We start from the raw sequence: 17,869 nt of genomic DNA on the forward strand, positions 1-17,869 counted from the left end.
TCCTCGAATCTCGTGTCGCGCAAACTGCAGCAGAACTTCAACAAGCAAACAAAGACCGCACCTGCCAGAAGAACAATCTTCCTTGCCCTGCGACCCAACCCAATCCAACCCAACCCAACGAACTTTGCCTCCCGAGCTCGACAAACAACCCCCGATTGATGAGGTGACGGAAACACCCAGCCTCGCCCACACCATGGCTTACGATGCCTACGGTCGTCCACTGCGAAGCAATGGGGAGCCTGACTACTTCGATCCCCTGGATGCGTCCGCAGCAACGGATTACACAAATCACAGCAGTAGTAGCCAGCATTACTACGAAGGCAGCGAGCCTCGAGACTCTTACCACCATATCCACCATCGAGAACCTACAAATCCTCGCAGACGCGAATCCCCTCCTGTAGGCGGCAAGATGCCTTCTGCTGCAGATCGCGGAGACCAGCTTCCAGTTGGCCCAGAAGGGGTTTCCCCGGAACTCATAGCTGCTATCACGGAAAAAGTAAAGAGAGAAGGTATGCTGTTCCCACTGCTGCCAAGTCCAGGTGCCAGCCTTGTATGATACTAAATCCATTGTGCAGTTTTCGAGCAGTTGAAGCAAACAGGTAGTGTCGACCTACCGTCCCAAGATCCGCACATGCAAAGAGCAGCATCGACAAAGTCCAGCTCAACATCATCCCCGCCCCCAACTGCAAGAAGAGTTTATACACCTCCGTCTCCTATACATACTGGTCGACAGACACACACACAAACTTTTGCGCCGCCTCCTACGGATCCAATGCGATCACATCCAGGCAGTCCGTTAGAAGAGCCTCTGGGAGGAAATCGTTTTGCAGATCGTGGACCACCACCTCCAAGCAGTCCCGATAAACCATCAGGAGTTCGCTTTTCTGACCGTAGTGCGGCTGCTCGGCCTGCAGGAAACAGAACATATTCAACTACGGAACTCTCGACTATTGATCAGAAATGGGGAAGGCTATTTGAGAATGATGGAAAGCCCACGCAAAGATTAGGACAATTCTTAAGAGGATTGGCAAATCATATTGTGAGCTCTCTTTGGCATGCCTAAAATAATTGGAGCTAATCTGAACATAGATTGAGGAGTTCCCTGCCAAGAAGTCCATTGTTGTGACTCCTACCAAAATGGCAGCCTACTACGCTGCACATACTTTGGACAAAGAGCCCCATCCCTTACTGAGTAAGGTTTCTTCAAGTAAACAATTTAGGACTTGTGCTAATGGTTTTAGCAATCTTCCGAGCACATTCAAACGAGCACATCTCTCGCTTATATCAAGACCTAGGCTGCCAACATCACCTAGTCCAAGAAGATTCTCATTCGGCACCACTAATTCCAGCTCTTACTCCTGTTGGATTTGCTCACTGGATGACCATCAACATTCTCGCTTACCCAGAGGAAGAGTCCGAGAGATTGGCAAAAGTCGTCGTTGCCATGCCTATCGATGCAGATGGTGACCTAGTTGATGGCAAACCAGAACGCCTTCCAAAGCAGATCTCAAGACATCTTCTTCCAGAAAGAGAAGACCGCTCTTATAGAAAGCTTTTGGATTCTTCTATCGAGAATTTCCTGGATGACCTAGGCTCAACAAGTAGAAGGAAGGCTTCAATCACAAGTCCGCCTCTCAGCCGTCATTCTTCGTCTACAACTCGGCCACGATCTGGAAGCCCTCCTCCACGAGGTTCATCCTCGACAGCTCGGTCATACGGGCCTGTACCGGTTGAACTCCACCAGGCACGTACATCTCCAACCACATCTAAGGCACAACCTATTGAGCGGGAGAGAAAGCCTTATGGTGGTGTTCCATCTGTATCCGAAACATCGAGCAATGAAGAAGGCGTTAAGATCGAACGAGACCGACAACCTTACACAGCCCAGCCAGGAAGTGGCAAGAACCACATCGAAAATCTCAACCCTCCTTCATCAGGTCGTCCAGCCCGTGCAAACTCAACGAGCAGTCGATCCTCCGCTCGTGAGCAATCCGAACAAGCAGACCTGCGCCACGTCCGCACGAACAGCAGCACCAGTCAAAATCGTTATCCACCCCGAGCCGGAACTCGTCGAAGCAGCTCTCCGCCTTTCAAGAGTTTCAGCCAATCCACCCCTGACGACTTGCACTCTGCATCCTCTAAATACGGAGCTAATGCTTCCTCTTCAACATCAAGCTTCGCCACAAACCCCTCCTCAACATTCAGTCCTTCTTCCCGCGGTTCCGACCCTGTCTTCCCACCTCCACCCTCAGGACCTCCACCAGTTGACATCCACCGACGTTCTCGAGACGAACGCCAGTACCGCCGTGGCACGGAAGACGAGTCGCACTTCACTGGAGAGTTTAATAGTCCCCGCGATGCAGAGAAGTGGGATCGGTATCAAGATGCTGCCAGGAGCGATGAACGCTTCGGTGGCTACGAGCGTGGATCCGTGTCGGTTGATCCGAGGGACCGAGGTGCTCCCCTTGAGGAGTGGTATCGCGAGAAGGGCCATGGAGCGGAATATGATGGGTTGCCTCGACGTTATTGATGAACTGAAGGAAGTTGAATTTTGATTTGAAAGAGTTGTAAACGGGATTGCATGCTGGGAACACTTTTGTGCGGAATGAGAAGGCCATAAATGGCATACTAGCGATAATTGTTTGACCCCTTTTGATATGATACCTGAGCGATAAAGCAGCGATACGATACGATATGTTACGATACCAAGTTTGTTGTTCTTTTCTAGGATAGATACCATATTATTGCTTCTGCTTCTTTTCTTACCTTGCTTCTGCTTCCTGTCGAATCCATGTACTCTCCTTCTCAACTGCCCCTACTTTTATTCTTTACTATTATCAGGAGGCAGATTGTACGAATATCGACTTTTGGGAGAGATTGCAACAAACAGACAGACAGAAAGACGGATTGGAGTTATCACAGAGCTGGCTTTGCTTATTTTTCTACTTATTTCCTGTCGACACGGGAGGAGAAAGAGGCATATTATTACTACGTTTCCATTTCTTGCTTATTAGGGACTTTCAGTCGTCACTCGCTGAGCAGACCGTATGGGCGGGTGGGGTGGTCTTTGTACTTTATCTTGTACTCGAGTCCATTGACTGGTCAATGAAAATGCTTGAAATGACAAGACAAAGCGAATATCATACTCAGAGGTCTTTCTACGCTACGATCTATTGTTGCTTATGTCTATGAAGGATGGAGGGTGTTATTCGTGCATTCATGAATCAGTGTCCCAAAACCCACAAGTGGCATACATAGTAATACCCGAATATAACGCACTCCACCCACGCAAACTCCATGAACCCAACCAGAAGACGCCTCTAACCATCTCGTATGCTCTTGCAAACCCGGCAAATTCATCGCTGAATATGTCATCCAATGTCGTCAGTCACTCAAGCATCATCCATCTCGACATCCCCCACATCTCCGTTCATCCTAACACCGCTGCCCTCCTCCTCCTCATCGTCTTCGTCCCCACCGACTGTTATCTCTCCCTCTCCCTGTAACTCCAGCATATCAACACCTTCCATCTTTTCCGCCTTCAGGATCCTAACAGCCTCCTCCGCAGCTCTCGTCTCAACCTCAACAACACTTACCCCATCAATAACACTTACTACCTCCCTGTCACCAACAAACACCTTGCAAGCCAATCTCTTCACCTTCTCCGAACCTTCACTCTCTCCACTTTCAACAACAACAGGAGCCAGAGCAACCACATACTTCACTCTCTGCGTGTCTGCCAGCATACCCAGCTCCTCTTTCGGATTCAAGACCTGGACATCCTCATCCAACATCCTACGCATGATCTTAAAGATCCCAATACGCTCGACGAGCTGGTTGCACGTCTCGAACGAGCCAGAATCGATCCAGACAGCTGCAATAAGACTCTCCACAATATCAGAATAAAACTTCTGAGCTTGAAGCCTAGCGAGCAAGGCCCAGGGGTAGTGAGTACCCGTTTCTAAAGCACCGCGGATATTGGGCCCGATGATTGCGTGACGGAGAGAGGTAGCGTGCTGCTCAGTGCCGATGTGAGGACTAGTGTGGCGCATGAACTGCCAGAGGGCAAGCTTGGTAGTCTTGTGGATCTCTGTGATTTGAGGTGAGTTTCCGTCGATTTCTGCGAGAAGATCCACAAGGTCTTGCTCGATGAATAACTCCATACATAGGTATGCGAGGACGTCAGCGTTGACGAGAGCTGTGCGCATGAGATGCATTTTGATGTGAGAGAGTTTGTAATCCCACAGCTTTGTGACGACCAGGTGGTCAAGGATTGCGTCCCCAAGGAACTCGAGTCGTTCGAGGGATGCCGAGCCAGAATTGCATGACGCATGTGTTATTGCCTCAAGAAGAAGTCCCTTGTTCTGGAATGAGTATCCAAGAAGTGCCTCCAAAGGCTGCAGAGTAGGAGGAAGTTGGACATCTGGTGTTCGCTGAAACAAAGTATCTCTGCGAACTTCGAGTGACTCCCACTGCCAGTCCTGGCGTGGGAGGAACGTCTGTAAGCAAGCTAGAGCGTTTGGAATTCCACCCTCAAGCATAGCTACTCCAATGAGCGATTCAACAACATCAGCAGGAATTTTGGAAGACATCTCTCTTTCCCCATCGGTAGCCATCTTCAAGGCATCATCAACATAAAGTGGCCGCCATTGATGCCCATTGAACTGTTTTGTAATGATAAATCTGTCCAAACCAGACTTCGTAGCAGCAGTGTATAGACTCGAGTTACTGACGATTCGGCCTTTCATTTCTGATAGATATCCTTCATGCCAAAGCGGGTATTGAGCCATGAGCTGCACTGATGTACACATCTTGAGGACAGTGTCTCCAAAGAATTCCAGACATTGGTAGTTAGTTTCACCACCGGCGCTGGATGCGGTGATAGCAGTAGCAACAAGATTGAGATCCAAATTCTGGATCTCTTTCAGGATCGTATTGCATAGTAAAGAAGCAAGGAGATACTTTTCATAGTGGTTCATAACCACTGGAATCAGCCGACCAAATTGGTAATATTTGAAAGGCATGTCATCCACTGTACATCTGGTTAGTGGTACCACGGTGGAATATGGCTTGCTTGATTGACTGCGTGGCTCTGGCAGTCTTTGCACGAAGTTTGAACGTCGAGGTACCTTGATAAGCGAGAGGTGCGGCGTGTTCGGGGCTTCTTCATAGCCCTTGTACGGGCTTTGTACAAGCTCGATGTCTGGCTTCGTGGGAAGAAGTTCTCGGAAAGTATAAGCTGAGAAAGGCTCCAACTTGTCTCTGATCAGGCCACAACCGGGATGAAACTTTGAAGATTGTACAGTTTGCCTGCCCATCAAATATGACAAGTCTTCACCAGGCACGGAAAACTCAACGACGTGTGGAACCTGTCTGATTTGAAATCTGGAGCCAAATGCAGACTGCAGAAGTGCCCAAGTGTCCGACTTCGTTGGCGCTTTCAAGATTTCCGCAGTTGTGTGCAATGAGAGCTCCGTAGTAGAGTCCCATTGGACCTTCAAAGGGGGCAGCTGGGGAATCGGTACTGGAAGTATCATTGAAATCTCTAGAACCTCGGAGACGATTGTCGCTTGATGCACCTCTGCAGGATTATTTTTCCATTCCTTTGCAACCTCGACCCACGGATTCAGTTGCTCTCGGACCTTCACTAGCGAGGCTCGGGTATCGGTTGGTGAAGTTCTCAATTCAGTGAGGAGATCGTCATGAGTAAGAGTCGGCAGTAAATGATCGTTGACGAGTTTGGCCGAATAGAGTGCAAGGTATGCTTGGAAAGCAGCATCCTTCATAGCGTTCTTCTCAGTTTTCCATGGTAATCTGCTCTCTGTAACCCTAACACTGTGATCGACACAAAGTGGTAAAGTTACCTTGGCTCGGATGTCATCACCCAGCTGGGTGCAAAGGAACTCCGGTCGAGGATCAACATAAGCAGTTCGTGGTAGTTTCGCACAGAAGTGGTACAGATGTTGGATGGCATTATCCAAATCCAGTAGAGCTTGCGTTTCTGCCACTTGAAACTTCAAAGTTTCGACACCAGCCTCATCGGCATCCTCGAGCATCAGCTCTTCCTGCAGGGTACGCATTTCGTCCTCATACATTTGCCTCATGTCTGCCTCGAGCTGTTGCCAGCCCACAATCTTGTCGCTATCCGAGTGCATGAGAATGAGCTTGGAATCTCGGTGTCTCGCACGGCCCCGTCTCTGTACGAACGACTTGAGGTTTGCCGGTGGTTGAAAGGATATGACAGCATTGCAGGCAGGAACATCTATGCCCTCTTCTAAGACAGTAGTTGCGATAGCCAGATTGATCTTGCCAGACTTGAATTTTGAGATGGTATGCTTCTGTTCCCCAACATCCACAAGTTCGGATATGTTACGGGAGCGTTGGGAGTGTCCGGATGTCCCAACGATAGTCCCGATATTGAACTTGCCACATAGCGATGGATGCACCGAAAGCACGTGTGCCAATACTGAGGTAGAAGCCCTCTCCTATGATGTGAATAGACGTCAGAATATTTGCGTCATTATGCAAGGACTGCTGTTATCATACCTGAACGAAGATGATACCTTGAAAGGTAGTGGGTTCTTGCAGAAGCACCTCAACCAGCTTGTCAACTTTGTCGCTCACTGAGCCTAGATCTTCAAATCCGAGACTAGAACGCTGGGTCGTCTCGACTCCTGACAATACTCTGGCGAGATACTGCTTTTCAGGGCCTTCAATATCCCATATATTGCCATGCTTCTGGGATCCCGTCGCGGCTTTTCTGATTTTCTCAACGACCCTATTCATGAGGTCATTATTTGGATGATGCATTTGAGAAATTAAGTCAAAGGGAAGCAAACATACTGTGCGATATAGTAATCTGCGGCCCACGTCCCCAATTCTTCGTTGATCTTGCTTGCTGTGCTATGAAATGATTTAACTTGATTTGAGCACCAGGTCTTACCAGTCATTCGGACTTTATCCGCCTTTGCCCGGCCTTTCTCTGAATTGTCTTTCAGCAAACTTAAAAAAGAAGGGTCTTCCATGATATTCATATCAACAAATGCTTTTTTAAGACTGGCGAGTGACTTCGAAGGTGTAAAAGTCGTTGCTGCTTGGTAAGATATCTGCAACAGTACTGGCAGCTTTACTTCGAGTCGGAGTTCCGCGCGATGTTTGCTCGGAGTTCGGCATATAGAATCCATCACTTTCTCAATTTCAATCAGAGAGCGCGGATTCGATCGCATGACTGGAGAGGCGGTGAGTCCCAAAATATGGGGAAGTGATTGACCGGAGATTTTGCGTGGATGGTAGAAGTCGGACATGATCTTCGCTCCAGGATGTCTGCCGACACAATTGTGTACTTCTAGATTAGCATACGTTGACAACTCATTCGTGACATATGGTATACCTTCGTCAAAAACGATCAGAGGAAGAGACTCCATAGGCACGAAACCATTGCTGAGAGCTTCCAGCAAGATTTGATATGTTGAGATAACGATCCGGACATTCTTCAGAATAGCATCCCATTGCTTTTGTTCGGACCATCTGTCGACATTGTCTGCCCCAGAAAGGAATCTTGATTGGACCTGAGCGATTTGAGTAGAAATGTAATTGTATTGTTGTTCGCAAAGAGTAACGGTTGGAGCAAGAAACCATATGATCTGGAACTTTTAGTACAACGTGTGTTACATAGCCAGTTGAGGAGTTTAACTGACCTGATGCGATGGAATTCGTTCAAGTTCATGCTGCATGCGCATAACTGCGCTTTAATTAGTTAGCTTAAAATTCCTAGAAGGATTCTACTCAAGTCTCTGCATTGAAGCCATTCTTTGGTCCCTGCCGTCATCTCCACAACAAGATGTCCAAGTACACTTCTAGGATCTTACATATTGAGTCTGCCAATCACAACAACTCAAGAGATAATAGAAGAGAGAGCTTCATATAATATGTAGAAGCGGGTTGAACTTACATATGCGTCTTCCCCGAACCAGTATCCATCTGCTCGATAAATCAGCACTCGACCCACCAAACTCCTCTTAGCATATCCTTTAAACTACTCACGGCAACGATAATATTCCTCCTCAGACTCTCCTCCAACATCTCTTTCTGATACGGCCTCGGCTTGATAACTGGTGGCCCATCCTGAATAACGAGTGACTTGAGACTGTCGCTGTCTCTGAGGAACGCATCGATATCGCTAATTTCTTCTTGAACTTGGGGAGCTCTGATCTCTACTTCGGCGACTGTTGCCGAGATCGGGAGTTTGGAAATAACTTGCTCTTTCTGAGTGATGAAGCCCGGAGAGGGAGAGGGCAGGAAGGTTGCTCTGAGGTCTTCCATGATGACGTTGGGCCCGGAGGTTCGTCGTGGCAGAGATGTAGCAAACAACGAGTAGAAATCAAGCAAAGCAAATGCAAAATGCAAGAAGCAAAAAGCAGAGCGAAGAGGAAGAAGGAAAAATCGAAATCAACGCATTCTATTTGCAAAGCTCTCGCAGTTGTCCGTTGTAGATAAATTCTCAATGATGGAAAGCAAATTGAAGTTGACAAGGCTCGTTGATGAACTTCTGTGGAAAGCTGGAGGATGCAGGCGTGACCTTCTCGCTCCTGCCGCTAGGGACCCTGCGGCCTCCCGCGTTCAAACAAATAAGCGTACGAACGGAGCAGAACAACCATAAGAATCAAGATTGAGGTGGAGACTTAAAAGAGAGTCATGATGGAGTTGAGGCGAGTTGGGGTTGTCACACCTCAAGACTGGAGATTAGACCAGTGTTGGGTCTGCAAGGGCCGGGCCGAGAACCTGGACGAGGCGGGCAGGCGGGAGCCTGGTCTAGGTTAGCTGCGGAGTATTGTGAAATCTACATCAAAACAACGACAAAGCTTGGACAGCTTTACTTCCACTTTACTATTCAGTCTTTAAAATCGCATTGACAGTCAGAAACTACCCTCGAAATGCCACCAAGACCCCCACCACCCCGCTTAACACATTTCCTCGCCATACCCCTCGTGACACCAATATCCCGACCCCAACTCCAGCACTCTATCTTACAGTTCAAGGATAAAGTCACGCAGCCAAATATAGCTTCCTTAGCAGATGGGATTCCAGAGCAAGCTATCAGACCTATTGGGACCCTGCATTTGACGCTTGGTGTGATGAGTCTTACGACCCCAGAGAAGGTAGAAGGAGTGTTAAGCCTGTTGAAGTCCTTGGAGTTTGTGGGTGTGAAAGCCTCAAATTCTCGAGCTCAAAATGTTGGGGATGATGTAGATCCAGTACCAAATCCAAGTGGACATTGGGATTCTCAATCTGGTGGGAAGGACAAGTCTATTCCGTCAAACTCAGCCTCTCAAGAGAAAGGAAAAGGCAAAGGAGATAAAGCAGAGAGGGAAGGGCGTCCACCACCCCTCTATATCACACTCCAAGGTCTTCAAAGTATGCACGACCCCTCAAAGACTTCCGTTTTGTATACCGCGCCTCTAGACCCCGATTTACGCCTCTACCGGTTCTGTGTTAAGCTACGAGAAGTGTTTAAGGACTTTTTGGTGGGGGAGCAGAGGCCGCTGCTGTTGCATGCTACGGTTGCCAACACAGTTTATGTTAAAGGAAGAGGGACTGGACGTGGTAGAAGGGATGGAGGGAGAGCTAGAGGTGGGAGGACTGCAGGAGAAGGAAGGGGGAAAGAGAGATTGGTGCTAGATGCACGGGAGTTGCTTGGGGATTGGGAAGATTTCGTCTGGATGAAGGATGTGAGGGTTGAGAAAGTTGCGGTGTTGAGGATGGGTGCTAAGGTTGGGGAGAGTGGAGAGGAGGAATATGAGGTTGAAGGGGAGGTGGATATGCCGACTTGAAGGAAATTGTCTGTGAAGAGAAGGATGCGCAAGAGAATTGATGTCACGTTAGGGAGTGGAATGCTTTGAGCACAGGGCTCTTGGACTACATTAATTTGTTGAATATCAGGTGCTGAGCTGAAGTTGGAGGCGTGTGGAACACCAGAGTCATGAAGCAGTTCAAGGGTCATTCATTGAGTTATGAGATTGCGGGCATACAAAGGCGAGAAGGTGAAATGCTCAAGCTACATGTGCAGAATCTTGTGACGTAAAAAGTGGCAGCAAGAGCAAAAAGATTTATAGGAGTGCTTTCCAAAGTAGTTCAGCTATGTGCTGGCAAAGTATATTTCGGGGAACCGGAATGAATCTACGAAAAGAGCAGAAGCTATCAAGCATGAACAAGCGGGGTAGGGAATAAAGTTCAATACGTAGAAATTGAATGTCAACAAAGGTAGCGGACCTGGTTAAGCTTTCTTTTGAGTAGTGTAGATCATTTCTTGTTCTCCTTCTTATAGTCCTGTCGAGTAACGGTTGTCACATAGGTCATAAATCAGGCGAGATGACAATATCTTTAAAATCAAAATGGTTCTGCGTTTCGCCCGGAAGGCCTCTTCCCCCGTACTTCACTTGCAGGTACAAGATATCGTCCCTCGTCATCATCCTGCTTACTAGCTCAAGTACCGTAGTAACCTTGGGCAGAGAAAAACCTGTCTTGAAAAGCACAACAACGAAAAGAAGCAGAAAGAATTTCAAGCCAAAGAAACAACAACCATATGCCAATGCCGTGAATGGAAACTCATGCCAGGAACGCCAAATGGAGCATTTGTCGTAAGAGAAGATCACTGCTCGACCCGTGTGAAGCTTCAATGTCGCAAACCAGGCAAGGAAAGAAAACTCCAACAGCAAAATTTTGTTGTCCGCGCCATCAGCTGCTTCCTTCCCTCTCCTGGCTGCGAGAACGTGGCACAATGCCAATCCGTTTCTTCGTTGATCATGCGTCCCTCCCACTTCAGCTGCCGTAGAACTTCTTCAGGACTTTCTCGACCTCGGCATATTCCTCCTTGACGGTCACCAGTGTATCCTTACATCTCTCCAAGCATTTGTCCTCGTCTGGTTCGTCCTCAGTTCCTTCATCGTCTTTCTTCTGTCCGTAGTGCTGGATCTTCTCGCAGCTGTCCTTAACCTTTGTCAAACCAAGTGTGGCGGATGAACCCTTCAGGAAATGACCAAGCGACGAAAGTGTTGCGAGATCCTTCTTCTCTCTACCAAGATGCAGTTGTCAGCTCCTTCTCGCACAGTGGAAAGCTATGTGCCCGTGTCCTACTCACAGTGCGTCATCCATTTTCTTGAACGTCTGCTCAGCTTGTTCAAAGAAGCTGAACACAATCGATCTGCTGAACTCCCGGTCATCCTCATCATCGTCCATCTCCAGGATTTGCTCGAAGGTCAAGGCATCAATGCTGTCGCCGAGATCTGGCAGGCCGACGGAACCCTCCTCACTCTGTTTGCGCCTGGTCAGCTCTTGTTTCTAGGGAGGGGTAGCGGGATCAGTAACATCAGAAACATCAGAAACACTCACTGGGTCCTCGGGCTCATGACGTGTGTTAGCTGTTGCTTCGGGCATGTTGAGGCAGGTGTTGGTCTCGAAGGATTTGGTGGGACCGAAAGAGTGTATTTGTTCAAGGAGGCCGTGCTTTGCTTTGCTTTGCTTTGGCTCTTGTCTGCCGTTGAGGTTTGGATCAAACAGACGGGAAGCACAACAAAAGTGAAGGTGGGTAAACAGGTCGTAGTGGGGTTGAGTGATCGGCGCCGGTGTGCGGGCGAAAAAGAAATGGGTCCAGTCCAGGTTCCAGATCCAGCTTCGCTACTCGAGCAAGCAAACAACCTACCTAAGTATGTTTTGTCCCAAGCTGTCAGAGCCAAATTCGGTAAAGTAAGGAAAGACAGCGCCGAAAGGGAAGGTGGTTGCATTGAAGTCACTAGGTAAGATGATAGAGAAGTGATAGCAGATGCTGAAACATGGAGGGAGGTTTATGGTCTAATAGCCGCGCTTTATTGCGGCAGTTTTAACTTCGAGCTGGTTTATGATTATACGGCACAGCTCGACCTCGCTCCATTGAGCGCGCCGAGGGTGGGATTCCAGATAATAGAAGGCCTTAGGATGATTCTATAGCTGTCTAGGTAGGAGGGGCTGAAAAGAGGGGAATCTTGGGACAAGCTGGTCGGGGCCGCACGCATGCACAAGCTTAGGTAGGTGTACTTTCTTTCCGTACTGTGAAGCTTGAGACTATGAAGGTCCCTGGATCTTTCTGATTGCTGGCACGCAAGTACAAGGATATGAAATTGAGTGCAATGCAGTGCAGCACAAAGGGTAGGTCAGATGAGAATGTCTACTGGATGTTTGTATCAGATAAAAGACCCTTTCTCCAGGTTAATCCGGAAGGAAAGTTTTTCAGAATGAGGGCTGTGTGTGTGTCTCTGTCTTGCTTACTAGGGGGTTGGGCTTGAGTAGGTATCGCTTCATTCATGCGCCAGCCAGCCTCTTTTTTTCACTTCCTTCTTTCTTTACCTCCACCGCAACAGACCCCACCTCAACTCGGAATGAAATCACACACTTCACCTTACTCTCTGTCTTTCTCCTCCCCTTGCTCGCCAGCCAATCCCTCCATATGCATTAACCCTTGCTGCTTGCTTCATGAAGTTCGAGATCATGGGGACAAGCTGCAGCCAGCGTGCAGGTTGCGCAGGTATGCTGCACTCTGGCAGATGGGGGCACCCAATTACGGAATGACCTCTTCTCTATCTCATGCCATCCCATCTCCTCGCATCCACAGCCAGCGGGAGACTTATCCGACTAACTTGTCAGGGTCTGGGTGGACACATCTACAGTGGCTACGCTGTGTACTGTATGTGGGTGGGTGGTTTACAGCCGGGTAAAGGTTGGGAGTCTTGGCCATACATACACTACCCACTGCGACAGCCAGCTGAAGTAATTTCCAGTATCGTGATCGTATGCGGGATGGTGAGCTGAGCGAGCCCGCGGGTGTGACTTTGACTTCAGGTTTGCCCTTGAACTCTGCCTCTGCCTTTGACTGGCCTTCAGACGCTTCGATTATTTCATTATTTCAATAATACTGTAAGTAGTTAATCAAGCGCGAAGCCTCTTTTCCTCGAAAAAGCTCATCGCATGCCGGCCAAGGCACAATGACGCACCGTGCACGTCAGTCTGCATACGGCCGCGCCGTTCCTAGCCAATGCGCACCCCTGCTGCGAGCGCCTCTTTCGCACCCAAGGCCCTGTCTGGCGACGCATCTTAAACCTCCTGTCACCGCGCGCGCAGAGTCCAGACCTCTAGCTATATATACTCAACCACAACAGTAATATTATGTTATGTGACTATGGTGGCAGTCAGGGATCAGCGTTGAGCACGTTGAGCATTCAGCATTCAGCATTCAGCATTGCATTGCATTGCCAGTCACCTATCGACACGATCCATCGGCCTGGAGCAGGAGAAAAGTGCTACCCAGGAGCTTGTCAAGTGCTGGTTTCCGAGCCTCGCCAGAGGAAAAGGACACCAACAGCACGATGCCTGTTCCGTGAAGGCATCCGACGTCTGAGCCGCCAACCACAGCTATCAATTGGGCGCAGGACGCAAGTCGCAAGAGGGGTGGAGGGTGTTCCGCTGAGGGCTCGGAGCACCAGTCTCTGCAGTGCGGGTGCGAGAGAGGCCCTAGCCGAATGTGATGAACCCCTCCTGGATCCCCTCTACCACTCTCCCCAGCCTTGCTCACTGGCTAGAAACGATGTTCTTCGACAGTCCAGGCCCATCCTTCGTCTCACCACCCCAACCAACCCAGTTTATGGCACCTTTCCCCAGCAAGAAATGTGCCACCACGAAAGTTGCTGCCCGAAGCGTCGACTACGCGAGGCCGTCTATACTCCTTGCTCGACACCTTGGCCTAGCAGCCCCTGCGTCCTTGGAATGGCCTCATTCCCATGATTCTATCCCACGACGCGGACTCGGTGTTTACTGCGTAACACAGGATCAAGCGATCGTTCATCTTGTCGGGTCAGACCGATGCGAGCAAGGGACCTTGACAGTGCAGCATAGAACCGGATGCCCGTTTAGATGGGCCCACTACACAACCAAATCATGGTCGCACAGTGGTGACGTTGATGTGCATGGAAACCGTTTTCTGCACGCGAGAAAATAGGGTATGGTGAGAAGACTCTGCCGATTACTCAGCTGTCGTGCTTTCATGCCCAATTCGAGGATTTCACCGTCGGCCGTGCTCATGGCCGAGGAGGAGAGTTTCTCAAAACTGCTGGAAAGCTGCACATGGACGGCTCGTACCTTCACGGCAGATGAGCAAGGTTCGGACTTTATGTACTGGCACAGGATACGATGTCCTGCATCTGATCTGCGATACTTGTCAGCTGGAGAAAATGCTTCTGCGCTTTCAAGTCTCGTTCTGGACCGTCAACGAGATGATTCTGGTGCCGAGGACGGCTTACATTTGCACATACTTCGCTAAGCACAGCTACAAACCCTTCGAACCCCCTCATCCACAGGCGTTTCAAGTATTTTCACTCGCTTTCAGCCAAGGGTTGACCTCCCTCGCCGTCTCATGCACGCCAAGTAAAATTTTGACAAGTTGAGTAGGTAGGCTTTCATTCCTTCTGCTATGAGTTTACGGAACCAACGCACCTCATCGAAATGTTTGGACGCTCTAGAGGCTACCGATGAAGCGCGGTCAGAGAATTCAAGGCGTATGACTTCTGGAAACGGTTGTCTCGCCTATGTATCTGTCACAGACCTTGCCCACTGTCAAATGCGCTCTCTGATTCTCGCAATCGGCTTAGGCGATAGTGTATCACTGATGGACACCTTCAAACCATTAAAGAACAAATTTCAATCTAACAGCCAGAAACTGAACTGTTGATCATACCACCATGGTGGTTCATGAGCGCAGAATATTTATGTCAACAATGAAAGGACATGACCGCTTACTCGGCCACATGTCGCTATATTCACTAATCGAATTCGATGCAGCATTACTATGGAAGGTAACTACACCAGCACTCCGTACCACAGGTGAAGGGCCTTTCCTGTACCGACTGCAGTCGAGTTAGAACGCATACGCATGCACATGCTTTACATACCGGCCAATTACAAGTGGTGACGAGCCTGCGGACCTTCCCCCGGTTTGCCTTTGGTAGTGACCAATACCACAGCCTATCCCATACTCTCAGGAAACCTGCCTCGGAGCATAGCTGCGCTGGGTAGTTGGCACTGTTACCTAAGCAGTCTCGGTGTACTGGCCAGTTCAGGAAACAAGGAACTCTAAGTGGGTTCGTTGGTGAGACTAATCCTCTGGTTGTGATTTATGCTTTCTCTCTTGCCTCTTCGATTCATGATATATGCTGTCCGTACAGGCAAGCTGCAGTGCAGAAGTTCGCGAAGTTACTTTGTAGCAAGATCCGGTTCCATGTACTACATCTGAGTGACTGATCTCATCACTTTGTAAGTACTTTGAGTGAAGAGAAGTTCTGAGTTTCGCCAGTAGGACCAGCCGGCGGGGTTGTATTGGTATGCAGTCCAAGGTTTGCCTTTCCAGTCTCAGTAACCGCAAAAATGGTCTAGGCCAAATGCTAAACTACCAACTGTCTATGATCCGTGTCTCCTAGGTCTGTATTGAGCTAATACACCTGGAAATATCCGGCAATAAAACGTTGAACCAAAGCTCGTTACCATACTGACGGGAACTACTGTGCTAAGGCAATACCCGGATTGGATATAATCGGTAATAATTGCGATCTTTGACAAATAGTTCCCATTCAAATCCCGTAGTCCGGATGTAGGTTGTACAGTTCAACTAGTGCTGGGTTCATGATGATATGGACAAAACAATAACAAAACCTTACTTCATTCGATTTTCCGAATATTGCACATGAGTTCGCATTCAACTTTCTACACGAAGTATGCTCATTCGGCTACTATGATAGCCTTTAAACAGTGAGACCACATAGTTAATTTAAGGCCACGGAACCACACCCTTGAAAGGCTGTTATGTTGTCAAGACAAATGCGGGGTCCACCGCCAAGCACGAGCCTGCCACAACCTCCTCGATGCAAGAGTAGTCTAGGGATTTCCTGGCATTCGAGACGATTTCATTGGTAATTAAAAGCCATTTTCGCGGGGTAGATCAATAATACGTAGTTTTTTCGGGCTATTGCTCAGCATTTTGAGAATATTTGGTGCCTTGTTGAGAGCCAGTTGTTGCATGCCACTAGCAAATTGCTGCGGGGTTTATCATAGGGCCGCTGGAGGGGCAGTATATATTGATCTGTCTGGTCTGCTTCAAGGTCACAACATTTCACATCAACATCCGATATTATTCGGTACCATAAAAATTCACACTTTACCCTAAACTTGTCATTAACGATGGCAAACACAAAGACTGTCCGGGTTCCCCACTTAGGTGGTATCGATGCTGCGTAAGAAAACACCGTCCTTGAAGCTATTGAAAGTCACGATTACTGACCTCCACAACCAGATACCAAATGCCTCATCCATATGACCCTTCCAAGCCAACGCTAGTTCTTGCCAATTCTTTCACCACATCTTCAGAGCTCTACCGTCAACAATACGCAAACAAGGCTTTAACTTCTGCGATGAACCTCCTAGCAATCGAGCTCCTCGGCCACGGCCAAACCCGCACCAAATCCGAGAACTTCACCTACTGGGATTCAGCCATCATGAACATCCAAGTTCTATCCGCCCTTGGGATCAAGAAAGCCTTCGTCCTCGGCACCAGTCAAGGCGGCTGGATCACTGTTCGCATGGCCCTCCTTGCCCCCGACGTGATCGAGGGGATTATCCCACTCGGTACTTCTCTCGACTACGAGTCTGAACGGACACGCGAGTTGGGATGCTGGGACGGACCATCTGATCTCACACCCTCCATCAAGGAGTGGACGACCAATCAAGCCACGCCGGATTTCGAACCCACTTCAGACTACTGCAATTTCCTCATCGATATCGGCTTTGGCAAGAATTGCGACAGATCAGTCCGAGATTTCTGGGTCAAGACTATCAAGGGCAATTACCAGGGTGACGATGGCCGGAGAAGAATCCGTATGGCGGCCATTAATTTGAAAGAGAGAGATGGGCTGCATAGTAGGCTGTCGGATGTGAAGTGCCCTGTTTTATGGCTGCATGGTACAGATGATGTTGTGTATAGCGCGGCAAATGCACAGGAAGAGATCAAGCTGTTCACGAATTCCAAGGATGCCAAATTAGTCACGGTTAAGAATGGGCAGCATTTCTTGTCGGCTTCTCATCCTGCCGTAAGTGTTCCTTGAAGCTTTGTTTACGTTACCCCTGAATTCCTCGCTAATTCTCGAATAGGAGGTTGACCAGGCTTTGATCGATTTTGTTGGAAAGTGGGCCAATAAGCACATCTAGGTATCAATACATATCTAAGCGTGGGGTTTCTTGTAAATTAGATCATCACACCTCTTGTGTAGATTCAAACAGAAATATGACTGCTCTCTAAGTGGGCGCCTTCCACTGTTTTTACGCGACTCATGGCTAACGTCCTAATTATTCGAGAAGATTAACTTCCATGGACCAATATCAGCTTTAGACTGTCTTCTAAGCTTCAGTGACATTTGATGTGTATATACATTTGCCACTTGACCAACAAAATAAGAGCTCAGAGGCGAAATGTCAGCCCAGTACCCACGTGACTTTGTAAATACTTCTTGCAATATTGAGTTTGCTGATGAATCCTTTTCCCTTGAATGAAAAAAATCACAAATCATACCGATCAAATATACGAGCCTTCATGTACTGAAGCCCCCGAGGTATCCGAAGTCAGATATCCACCCCGCACACACAGCCTCACAGCCTCGTACACTCAGCCTCGAAGCGAGTCCATCCATCTGATTTGCCTGCCAGGCACCGACAAACGACCCCTCCATCCTTCAAACAAATACCTCTTTGCTTACCTACCTACCACATCCCCAATTCCTTCCCAACAATGCACCCAATACCT

The 17,869-nt window shown here is 48.6% G+C and overlaps 5 protein-coding genes across 5 annotated transcripts; 3 read left to right on the forward strand and 2 right to left on the reverse strand.

Annotated features, from left to right (window-relative positions):
* Positions 1 to 193: 193 nt before the first annotated feature.
* Positions 194 to 2,530, forward strand: ONS95_006075 (uncharacterized protein; the record flags this gene model as incomplete). The annotated part of the gene is made up of 4 exons (XM_058499513.1): positions 194 to 509; positions 576 to 1,039; positions 1,090 to 1,192; positions 1,242 to 2,530. The coding sequence occupies 4 exons, from the start codon at positions 194 to 196 to the stop codon at positions 2,528 to 2,530; spliced, it is 2,172 nt and encodes a 723-aa protein (XP_058350557.1).
* Positions 2,531 to 3,392: 862 nt separating this feature from the next.
* DCL2 (Dicer-like protein 2) lies at positions 3,393 to 8,322 on the reverse strand (the record flags this gene model as incomplete). The annotated part of the gene is made up of 6 exons (XM_058499514.1): positions 3,393 to 6,485; positions 6,547 to 6,778; positions 6,844 to 7,643; positions 7,698 to 7,746; positions 7,952 to 7,980; positions 8,044 to 8,322. 6 exons carry the CDS (start codon positions 8,320 to 8,322, stop codon positions 3,393 to 3,395), a joined length of 4,482 nt encoding a protein of 1,493 aa, XP_058350558.1.
* A 611-nt stretch (positions 8,323 to 8,933) lies between these two features.
* ONS95_006077 (uncharacterized protein) lies at positions 8,934 to 9,830 on the forward strand (the record flags this gene model as incomplete). The annotated part of the gene is made up of 1 exon (XM_058499515.1): positions 8,934 to 9,830. The coding sequence occupies one exon, from the start codon at positions 8,934 to 8,936 to the stop codon at positions 9,828 to 9,830; it is 897 nt and encodes a 298-aa protein (XP_058350559.1).
* A 988-nt stretch (positions 9,831 to 10,818) lies between these two features.
* ONS95_006078 (uncharacterized protein) lies at positions 10,819 to 11,433 on the reverse strand (the record flags this gene model as incomplete). The annotated part of the gene is made up of 3 exons (XM_058499516.1): positions 10,819 to 11,071; positions 11,138 to 11,310; positions 11,389 to 11,433. 3 exons carry the CDS (start codon positions 11,431 to 11,433, stop codon positions 10,819 to 10,821), a joined length of 471 nt encoding a protein of 156 aa, XP_058350560.1.
* Positions 11,434 to 15,717: 4,284 nt separating this feature from the next.
* On the forward strand, positions 15,718 to 17,693 carry ONS95_006079 (uncharacterized protein). Its single transcript, XM_058499517.1, has 3 exons — positions 15,718 to 16,307; positions 16,367 to 17,159; positions 17,221 to 17,693. The coding sequence occupies exons 1-3, from the start codon at positions 16,255 to 16,257 to the stop codon at positions 17,275 to 17,277; spliced, it is 903 nt and encodes a 300-aa protein (XP_058350561.1). The 5' UTR covers positions 15,718 to 16,254; the 3' UTR covers positions 17,278 to 17,693.
* The last annotated feature ends 176 nt before the right edge of the window (positions 17,694 to 17,869 follow it).

The sequence above is a fragment of the Cadophora gregata genome, assembly GCF_030347475.1.
Source record: "Cadophora gregata isolate MNR1 chromosome Unknown scaffold_17, whole genome shotgun sequence".
Lineage (NCBI taxonomy): Eukaryota > Fungi > Ascomycota > Leotiomycetes > Helotiales > Ploettnerulaceae > Cadophora > Cadophora gregata.